At 36.3% G+C, this 11139-nt stretch overlaps 2 protein-coding genes across 2 annotated transcripts in view; one reads left to right on the top strand and one right to left on the bottom strand.

Annotated features, from left to right (window-relative positions):
- Window positions 1–6321: 6321 nt before the first annotated feature.
- Window positions 6322–7354, top strand: LOC107741696 (EKC/KEOPS complex subunit LAGE3-like). Its single transcript, XM_016554469.1, has 3 exons — window positions 6322–6404; window positions 6639–6767; window positions 7008–7354. The coding sequence occupies exons 1-3, from the start codon at window positions 6358–6360 to the stop codon at window positions 7120–7122; spliced, it is 291 nt and encodes a 96-aa protein (XP_016409955.1). The 5' UTR covers window positions 6322–6357; the 3' UTR covers window positions 7123–7354.
- A 1234-nt stretch (window positions 7355–8588) lies between these two features.
- The window catches only part of LOC107741675 (ras-related protein Rab-7a-like), a 22818-nt gene continuing 20267 nt past the window's right edge, over window positions 8589–11139 (bottom strand). Inside the window, exons 6-7 of the mRNA XM_016554451.1 lie at window positions 9257–9385; window positions 8589–9188 (exon numbers count right to left, since the gene is read on the bottom strand). Coding sequence (XP_016409937.1) covers window positions 9099–9188; window positions 9257–9385 — 219 coding nt within the window. The 3' untranslated portion in view covers window positions 8589–9098. The remainder of the gene's footprint in view (window positions 9189–9256; window positions 9386–11139) is intronic.

Below are 11139 nucleotides of genomic sequence, written 5' to 3'. Positions count from 1 at the left end.
TAAAAAAAAAAAAGCTTTTTTTTTTTAATTCTTCAATTCACTCTATTTGGCCTTATAATATACATTTTACATTGTAAAAGAGAATATATTAATACCTTATGTATTTCACTTTCTGGATATTCTTGTTCTACTTTTTGTGCCAAAACACTTAAAATAAGGAATGTCAGTTCATGGATGCATGATAATAATAATAAAGGAATGAATATAGGTTCATATAAAATGTAGGTTTTTACTTTTGAACTGTTAAATCAATGAAATCAACAGACCTGACAGTAAAAGGACTGTGGGCTTCCATCATGATGCGTCTCTCAGACAGGATGTGGCCTTGTTGACTCGTGTCCAGGATGTGACGCTTTTTCAGGACCTTCATGGCGAAGGAGCAACTGTGATCGTTCTTCAGCTGCACCTGTAGAGAATCAATAAACTTCCAATCACCCCTACAGAGACTACTAACTAACTACTTGTCTTACCAGCTCCACCCGACTGAAGCCGCCCACCCCCAGCATGCAGATCACACGGAAGTCACTGAGAGACATATTAGATAGCTGGATGCCATTCCCCGATTTAAACAAAGATCATGTGACAGTGTAGCATACTACTGTTTGAAACGTGTTACACGATGCAATGCATTCTGTTTTACAAACTATGTTTAAAAAACTACAGGCAGGATAAATATATACTGTGCCTTACTTAAGCAGTATGCTAGCAGTAGCTAAACATTTACATTTTCATGTTAAATGACCTCAGTATCTGATGAACCACTGAAATGACTCGGTCTGAAGTGTTTTCAAAAGATTTCAACATATGCCAGTCAAGTTTGATTAAAGTGAAGTATCTACCTCCTTAACTTAGATTTATAAAGTCTGACTTTAAACCTTAAGTAGCTGTTGACATTTCCAACAGACCTTCACCCCCTACTTCATCACTCTCTGATGCTTCAGTGACGTCAGATGTACATTGAAGATGGAGCTGACCTCTGACCACAAAAGAGAGCAAGAAATGAGAAAGCCCAGAAATGACTGATGGAGGGAGAGCAGACAATGAGCGCAGGACGCTGTAAGAAATTGAGTATGAAGAAGCTATTTTATTTTCAAGCTATTCATTTAGCTGACCCTGAACAGCAGACACCGTCTGTCATCTTTCTATCGACACAAAAGAGAGAGACGTGACAATGTTGAGAAACATTGTTGATTCATTTTATTCTCTAATTATGTAAATCCACCTTGGTAACACTTCATTTTACGGTGTCCTTGTTACACGTTACATGTAACAATAAATTAGGCATAATTACAGGCAAATAACCCTAAGCCTAAACCTAACCATATAGAAAGTAAATGTAGTTAAATAATATGTAACTTCCAGCTTATATTGTAGTCATTCTGGGCAAAAAAATAAATAAATAAATTGCAGCACTATTTGTTCAAATCCAGCAAAAATCTGTACTGTTTTGTAGTATGAAATGATGCATATTTTTATTCTGTGTGCATGAAATACCTCAATGACTTAACTAAATACAACCAGAACATGTGTCATGGAATAGTATATTCCAAAATACAATTCTTCATCTTACACTTCTAGTGTGACAACATTTCACTTCTCCAGACATTAATTGATGGACTGGATTGGTGTGGATTATTGTGATGTTTTTATCAGCTGTTTGGACTCTCATTCTGACGGCACCCATTCACTGCAGAGGATCCATTGGTGAGCAAGTACTGTAATGAAAAATTGCTCCAAATCTGTTCTGATCAAGAAACAAACTCATCTACATCTTGGCTGGCCTGAGGGTTAGTAACTTTTCACCAGCTGTTTGGGGTGAACTATTGCTGGGTGATGAAGCCAATGTGTCATGTTGAGAAACATTTTTGAATAATATTATTCTCTAGTTATGCAAATCCAACTTAAATGACTCATTCTGAGCTGTACAGAGAAGAAAAAAGCACATTTTCAGCACTTTTTTTTTTTTTTAATCCAGCAAATCTGATCAGGGTTCACAGGTGAGATTGTTAAAGAGCGATCTCTGCATGAACAAGGACAGCCAAATACCTTGCATTTTTATTATTGCGATTAAACAGACACCACCCAAGTCAACTCATTTCACCCCAATCTATCACACTAAACCGATGTGTCGTAAAAGGGCAAAGGATGAGGATATATTAGAAAAACCATATGGCCAATTACACACCACCGATTCCTCCACGTTCACTCTGCAGGAGAAAGCCATTAATAGGGCTGAACTCAATCTCAGCCGCATGGCAGATGAGCAGGAATTCAGACTCAAGACAACAAACTTTGTATCTATCTGTCTATCTATATATTTTTGATCATTTCTGAATGTACTCTGCCATGTTCTTTTTTTTCACATTTAGTTTTTTACTCCATTTATGCTATTATTATTTATTCTATAAATTGTTCTTTATTCTTTATTATATCAATATATTTATTTATTTACATTTTTGTATGTTACATCCATTTTTTCTTTATTAATAATACATGTACAGTTTTGTCAAACTAATAAAGCAAATCCAATTAAAACTCAACTGAACTGAAAGAAGGAGAAAACGTGAGTAAGAAATAGGAAACATTAAATATTCAGTTTCCTTCAGTACCAGTCTAATATTTTGTGCTGAAACACACAGACTGAGTGAATCTCACCCGTGATGGTGGCTGTGCATGTGCAGTTATAGAGTATTGCTTGTTTTCCAGTGGCGGATTAAGACTCTTTGGTGCCCCTGGGCAACGACACCTAGAGTGCCCCCCCCACAAAAAATAATTTCATTAAAAAAAAAATGAATGGATGAATGAAATGTGCTTCATGTGATAATTTCGATAATTTTTTAGCAAAATTTTATCTTAATAAACTGATCTGATAAGGCTACAAAAATCCTTACAAAATCAGGTTACCAGTTATCAGGTCAAAGTTTTTGACGGGCGCAAAGTACAACGTGAAAGCGCAAGGCTGATGCTCCGTAGCGGATTCACACATCCATGAGCGAGGCATTTCAGTTGAAGAGACGGGAGTTGCACGACAGCATGCTCCTAGAATATAACGAGTGGATCGTGCCTTTTCTAAGGCTAAGCAGGAGAAGGAGAAGGAGCAGTCTACCCTTCCGTCGCCGTCAGTCCGTGTAGATTTTTGAATGGGATTGATAGGAACGGCAGACGACAGACTGGCGGCGACGTCATGGTAGGAACTATACCTGACGGCGACGTGGCTACGACGTATGTGAGTATGGAACGCCAAACGGGTCACAATTCGCCATTAACCAGACGCCTGACGAATTGTGACCCGTTTGGCGTTCCATACACTACGGCGTTGGTGTCACGCGTCTGTGTTGCGACATATTAATGGCTTTCTCCTTTTTTGTGTCTGAACTATTCCTGTGCAAAGCCATGAAATAATAGCACACATCACGTGAAGTGTTTTCTTGCACAGAGGATCGCTGTCACAAACACATGACGAACAGGCAGCACATTCACTTGACAGAGGTTAGCATAAAAACAAAACGCTGTTGTTTGGGACACTTTCAGTTTTCTCAAAATAGTTTTAACTGCTCATAGTAAAAATAGTAGCTTTGAAGCAGATGCTCCTCACCTTCCAGAACGTAGACAGTAGAGCCATCATCGCCCTCCTGGATGACGCAGCAGCCCTGTGCCAGTGTGGTGGGATACATGCGGTCCATGATGGTGAGGATCTGACTGGCCTGCAGGAGCTTCATGAAATCTTCTGGATCAACTCTCGAGACCTGGGATGGGATTGAATCGAACATGTTGCTTTTCTAATTGACTGAAGCTTTACCTGAAGCATCCGGGCTCGAACTCACTCCTCGCTCTTGCTGTAGTTGGTGAGGGTGACTTGGCAGAGTTGATTTGGATCCAGCCCCGTGGGTTCGGCTGATATGGCCTGGCGTTTAGTGCGCTGGGGCTCATCTGGTAACGCTGCTCCGGCATCAATGAAATAAAATGCATGAGGGTGTCACGTTGCCGCAGCTCCTCAATCTTAGTCTGCAGGGCAACCTGGAAGTCACGGAGAGTTCCCATCAGCCCGTCACCACTGGAGGGTTATGCATCTATAAAAGCATTGAAATCCAATAAAGAATTCAGTCAAATGCAGCAAAACAAGCAACTTTACAGTGTTTGGGATGGAGGTTTGATGATGAGGGCAGAGTTATGAATAAATGAAACAGAAATACAGTGTAAAAAAAAAAAATAGCCAGTAGATACAGTGGAGTCCTCTTGAAAATGCTTTTATTTTGAATACAGTTTTTTCATTACAAATTATATTCTGTGAGTAACAGTTCAAATGTGAGGATTAATTTCAAAAATTAACATGAATTTTAGTGTCTGTTAGTATTTGGTTTCACATATTTCTTTTTAAGTTCATGATTAAATGAAACCAAACACCTAAAATACATTATTAATACATTAAATAGCCAGCAAAATACAGTGGGATTTTAAAATGCTTTATTTTTTAATCGTTTTTTTATTATTATTATTATTACATATTTTTAGAGCAACAATTCAAGTGTGAAGCTGAATTTGAAAAATTATTATTAAATTATGGAAATTATGAATTTCATAGTCTCCTAGTAGGCCTACTTGGTTTTACATATTTCGATTATGTCATTATGTTTCCTTGTTTTACATTTTCTGTTTTTTTTAAGGTCTTTGAATCCCACATAAATAAAACCACTGTATAAAAATAATTTAAAAAATAAAATTATATATATATATATATATATATAATATTCAGACGAACAAATAGCCTTCACAGAGAACCATATAGAGATTAAACAGAACATAAGTGAGTTAGACGTTATATATTTCTTTATATATTACGTTATATGTTTAGCACATTGTTTTCTAGCCTAAATAATAAGTTCTTTTCTGTATTAAATCATAAAGATACAGTATATGCAACAGTAAATGAAAAACAGGTAACAAAATAAGCTTATTAATATGATTATTATTATGGTCCTTGTAAAAATCACTTCACAGGTAGGCTAAGCTGTTTATAAAAACTCGTATCATAACATAACATATTTAGAACTCTGTGATTTAAGTTTTTAAGATTTTAGATTTTTTTATAAAAGAAAAAAGTTTCGATTAAAATGAAATTAAAGCATGTAATAAAAGATGTTCCGTTGTGTCGGACTTACCTGCAATAAAAAAGCACAGAGGACTGAACCGAATCGATCCAGCGCAGATGACCAGAGAGAGGCTCGGCTGTGTTTCAACACCTAGCGCGCTGCCTACTGTACACACTAACTAGACTGCATTTCTGGGCATCATATGCGCGTCCAAACGCAGCTTGCAACCTCATAACGAGTCTCGCTGTATAACATTTGTGATGGATGTGTGAAGATGCTGCAGGTGTGTTTCCCACTGTAGGTTTGATTCATTTGAACTGACCAGTGTTAAAGAAGTAAAATTATACACACTACTAATAAATATTATAACTACATTTTCGGTAACAGTGACACGAGCGACAGTGGCTCGGCCATATAACTTAGCTTTTCCAGTAACGAGCTACTTATATCGAAAAGAAGCAGTGTAACGTTACAAAAAGCTATTTTGAGTTTGCGCTCCTCTTAAATGTTTACTCGCTCTTGTATGAAGCATTCAAGTCCGATTCATTTGACTGAATCAATTCGTTCGAATGATTCATTTAAATTAAAGGGGTCATATGATGGATTCAGAAGCGCCAGATTGTCATAGCAAAATCAGAATTTACCCTTTTTTTTTTTTTTAGAAATAGCCTTTGTGCACAGCCAGCTTTGTACTCTTCTTGGTTCAAAAAACTGTTGTCCATAAAATGCATTGCACAAATTTCTTGAGACTTTAGTCTTTGCAACTTTACAGATCTTCTTTATGCACCAAGAGCTTGTAACACTCCAAAGAGAAAGGGAAACATGAAATCGCATCATATGACCCCTTTAAGCATTTCAGAAAATGTCTGAGCTTACTTCGCGGCATTTACAAAATATTATCATAAGACTCATTACAATAATTTAACAAAATAATATAATTTTTATTTACATTTTCATCACTGCTTGACATTTATGTTGTAAATCACTTTTTGCTACTACTTTTGCTACTGTATTTTTTTTATATAAATATAATTATCTTAAAAATATGATTTTACTTATGATAATCTAAACCAAGCGTACAATAATCACTAAACAGAACATTAACTATAAGAAAACATTGAACATTTATGTTGAATGCAGGATTCGTCGGATGTAAAGTAGATCGAATTTTGTCGAATGTTACTCTATGGAAATAAAGTTTACATTTTATAAAAACACGACGAAAATGCCGCTTTCAATCTGAAGCACGACAGCAAAACATGTCAACATGGCGGCTTGCATGAGTGAAAACGGTTCAGATAGAAAACTTGAATTGTATCCTTTTACTGCTGTTCCTAAATGTCAAAATAATTCATTACGACAGTGCTGAGCTCTGCTTTTGTATCGTAGGATTTATTCAAACTTTTCCAGCTCTTACCTGCTTGCACTGCGGGATTTGCTCAGAGACATACATGTGCAGCCAAGTAGCACAGTAGATCGGTCAATGAATCAGAAATAGAGGTACATGTATTTCATGTCCTATTCTCTTTACCTTTAACAAAATATCAGCTTTCTAAAGGTCCCTTTCCCATCCGAGAGAGAGGCAACTATCGCCCTGCAGTCTCTGTCTCCTGATCCTGAGCCCAGGAAAGGAGGAATCACTAAAAACCTGGATTTGTCAGGACAAACACTGTCTGTGTGAGTTACACCACATGAACGATCACCTAAAAAAACTAATTTAGATTTAGGTCGACACACTTTGCCACACTAGTCTAATTAAACCCCCCCCCAAAAAAAATACAATCGCATGTAACATTTACTAGATGTAATATTAATTCGCTAAAAAAAAGATATGCATGTGTTTTGTTGTTGAAATTAATGGAATATTTCTATTATACACAATAAAACTAATCTGATTTTTGCTCATGTCTTTTATAGGAGATGGACCGCAGATGAAGCCCGTATTCTTCGTGTTTCTGTAAGTTCATTCTTGGACCATTTGTCTCTAGTGATGGAAACTATGGATGCATTTGGACCGCCTGTTTCACAATGACACTCTGAGAGACAAATACAAGCATAAGAGGAGAAATGTCGATGCAGATGCTGTTTGCGGATGTCCAAGAGAAACATCATCTGCCATGTGTTCAAGTATGGACTGCGAGGACTCTGCTTTTGCTCTGTTTGAGAAGTGCAGCACTTCATAATGTCTTAAGTCAGTTGTTTTGAGTTGTGTTAAAGGAATAGTTTACCCAAAAATGAAAATGTACTGAAAAATTACTCACTCTCGGGCCGTCCAAGATGTAGACGAGTTTGTTTCTTTGTTGAAACAGATTTGGAGAAATGTAGTATTACATCACTTGCTCACCAATGGATCCTCTGCAGTGAATGGGTGCCGTCAGAATGAGAGTCCAAACAGCTGATAAAAACATCCCAATAATCCACACCACTCCAGTCCATCAGTTAACGAAATGTGAATGTGTTTGTAAGAACCTAATCCATAATTAAGATATCCATAATAATGTTCTCTCCAGTGAAAAAGTGGTTTCATCTGAATCATGAATGAAATATGCACAGATCAGTTTACAAGCAAATACAGTCCAAAACAGTTCAAGAAATACGTTGGTGAATTTTGATGTAAAGAGGACAACAGGGACAGTTAATTAGATTATTGTGATGTTTTTAAATCAGCTGTTTGGACTCTCATTCTGACGGCACCCATTCACTGCAGAGGATCCATAGGTGAGCAAGTGATGGAATGCTACATTTGAAAATTAAATCTGTTCTGATGAACAAACAAACTCATCTTGGAATGGTTTGAGGGCGAGTAATGTTTTAGGAAAATTTCATTTTTGGGTGAACTGTTCCTTTGAAGTTTATCAGTGCAACAGAAGCCAAAACACACAAGATCCAGTGTTTTGTCATTTGAATAAAGATTTATTAATGGAGCATTGTTGATGAAACAATACCGAGAGATGATTTAACAGTGTTCAAGGAAAGGTAATTGTCTTATAAAAGAGGGACAGATGTGTTTCTATTGGCAGACCTCACTAAGTTTTTGATCAAAATCATCTACAATACTGGTTGATAGAAATAAAGACATTAAAAAAATCACATGGATTCAAGGGTTGTCAGGACTCATTCTTCAATTTCAGCTTTCCTTCACATTTTGTGCCTTTATTTGACCTACATCATACCCATAATTTGGTCAATGAGATGAGCCCATTAGAAATGTCTACTATATGAACATAGAAACATAAAAATAAACTGTAAACCAAGTAATTAAACAGCATGAGGTCAAGACCGGAATTAATCATTAATCTTACATTCATACATTAAAACTGGGGAAACGCTTTCATTCGAAGCAAAAGGAATCGTGTTGCATGGTTAAAATGATTGCACTTAATACTTTGTGAGCTCTCAGATCCCCAAAACGTTCATTCGACACCACCAGCCTTCCTGTACTGAAGAGTGTACCGTGTAGGTGGGCGTCCTTAGGCACAAACTTTGAATATTTCTTTCTAGCTTTGGCAGCTCTTAAATTCTGCTGAAGATTTGATATTGTGACATGTTAGGCTGTTTATTCTGAGTGTGTGTGTAGTTTTTAGATAAAGAATCGATGAAGTTTGGCAAAATAAAGGATTTCCAAGGAAGTATGACTGCTTCTACATCCTAAAAAAAAAGTAAAAGGCACAGACAGACATATAAGCAGGAGACGAGTCTGAAAGACTATAATCTGCATGGATGAAGGAATTAACAAAACAAGCAGCAAAAAGAAAAATCACTTGTAAATAATAGAAATAACTATCATGTTTCATCTCTTTCTCACAGAAATAATATCCTTAAAGGTAGTTATATTAAAAGTGATGCTGTAGCAGGGAGTTTCTTTAAATTCCTAACAGTTCTTTACATACAAGTTTGGAAAGAAAGTGTTTTCTTCTGAATGCTGGATGTTTTGCACATTGGGATCGGTCTGCCCCGCGCTGGCTCTCCTCTGCCCCTCTGGTCCCCTCTGTCTCCAAGCGTCCCATCTCAGCAGCTGCAGCCGTCACCAGAGGACACGGGTCTGTCATCTCTCAGTTTAATCTGGTCCGGGAAGTCGTACGTCTCCACCTCAGACTCCTGCGAGATGGGCGGACGTTAGTATCAGAGTGGAGGTGTTGTTATTGGACATGTCAAACGGCGCGTACCTGTTTGAGGGCGTTGCGAGCGATCGTTTGGAAAGCTTGGTCCACGTTGATGGCCTCTTTTGCACTGGTCTCAAAGTACGGGATATTGCTTTTGCTCTGACACCACGCCTGGGCTCGTTTCGTTGTCACCTGCACAAGGCGATCAATTGGTCAATACAGTAAATTGATATGTGGTTCATCCAATCAGATTTTAGAATCAATATTGTTAACAAAACAAAAAAAAAAAACGTAGGTTGAAATAAAAAAAGTTAAGATTTTTTTATTTCAGATAGTTACCAACGTAACGTCTCGTTTTCATTTAGTTTAACTTGATATACAAAACATAATTAAAACTGAAATAAAATTAATAAAAATATATAGATTGTTTCAATGGCAACAACATAAACAAACGTTACTGTGCATGCGCGCATTTGTGGCCCAAGTTTAACTTCCGGTAGACTTCCACAAAGAATCAATAACAACAGCAAAGTCCCTCTAGAGTAGATGATTACTGATAACAAGCAAAATATGTTTGCTGCATAAATCAGACGGGCTTATTGGTTTCCTTCAGAGATACAGTGATATAAAAACATCCGCGCTGTGTTTTGATTTTGAAATGTGCAGTGCTCATAGTCAAAGCCTTTTGGAAAATCTATTTGTGGTGGTCAGTTTTGATATTGTGGCGGGCCGCATGATAGTTTAAAAAAACTAATAACAAAATGACAAAAAATACACAAATTTAGTTACATTTTAAATTTAAAATAAAAAATAAGAGTGTAAAAAAACAACTTGACTAACGTTGTAAGTGGACTTTAGGAAAACAAAAAACAAAATAAATAAAAATGACAAAAACAACAAAAGTATTACAATTTTAAAATTAAAATGTAAAAGAAAACCTAAATATTAAATATAAATATTATAATAAAATGTTATAATATATAATAAAATAGAAACTATAATAGTATCTCAATCGCACTAACAATATTAAACAAAAATACTTAATATAATAATTTGTAGTATAAAGTATTTATAGGTGACTTAAGTAACATTTTAAGTGGACCTTAGGAGGAAAGAAACAATAAAATGACAAAAACACAATTTTAATTACTAAAACCTCAACTAAAATTAATATATACAAATATAATAATATAAAAATATAATAAAAAAACTAATTAAAATATTAATAAAAGCTATAATAGTATTTTAATAACACTAAAATAACACTAATCAATACTATTTTATAAAAACCAGTTTGACCACAACCATCTATCTATACAGTACCTCCAATAGGAGTGTGTTTACATGTACAACAATCATTATAAGACAGAACAGAAGACTGTGTTTAGATGAGTTGTAGAAATTAACTGAGGGTTTTCCTCTGAGAATTTGATGTCAAAATGTAAACATGAAATTCTATGAGGCTGAGTAAAGACAGACCTGTCTGTTCTCCAAGTCGATTTTGTTGCCGAGCACTACAAAGGGGAAGTTCTCCGGGTCTCGAGGGCTGGCCTGAATGAGGAACTCGTCCCTCCAGCTGTCCAGGGTTTTGAAGGTGTTCGGTGCGGTCACGTCATACACCAGCACGCAGCAGTCTGCTCCGCGGTAAAAAGCCACACCCAAAGACTGGAAACGCTCCTGTCCTGCCGTGTCCCAGATCTGAAACAGCCAGGAACATATTACAGTGCTGCATTGTTTGCATTTAAAGGGCTATATAATTAGAAATCATGTTCTTGATCTTTCGCAACAAAAAAAACAATTTGTTTAATTTTGAGGGTTGTCGGGAGGGTGAAAAATGGTCATGTAATAATACTACACACATGTATTATAAATACAAAAAATATGTTTCAGTGCAAAAAAACTCGTCTAACATTGTAAGTGGACCTCAGGTAAAAAAAAAAAAAAAA

This window comes from Sinocyclocheilus rhinocerous, unplaced genomic scaffold, assembly GCF_001515625.1.
Source record: "Sinocyclocheilus rhinocerous isolate Xijiao unplaced genomic scaffold, SAMN03320098_v1.1 scaffold886, whole genome shotgun sequence".
Lineage (NCBI taxonomy): Eukaryota > Metazoa > Chordata > Actinopteri > Cypriniformes > Cyprinidae > Sinocyclocheilus > Sinocyclocheilus rhinocerous.
The sequence above is the reverse complement of the archived record's forward strand: the minus strand, read 5'-3'. Positions and strand labels throughout refer to the sequence as shown.

Excerpts from the sequence above, each read along its gene's own strand:
- LOC107741696 (XM_016554469.1), top strand. The coding sequence starts at position 6,358 with ATGGCGGCTTGCATGAGTGAAAACGGTTCAGATAGAAAACTTGAATT. Across the intron at positions 6,405-6,638 it reads TCAGATAGAAAACTTGAATT|CTTTCTAAAGGTCCCTTTCC; the intron begins GTATCCTTTTAC and ends ACAAAATATCAG. Across the intron at positions 6,768-7,007 it reads TCAGGACAAACACTGTCTGT|GAGATGGACCGCAGATGAAG; the intron begins GTGAGTTACACC and ends TGTCTTTTATAG.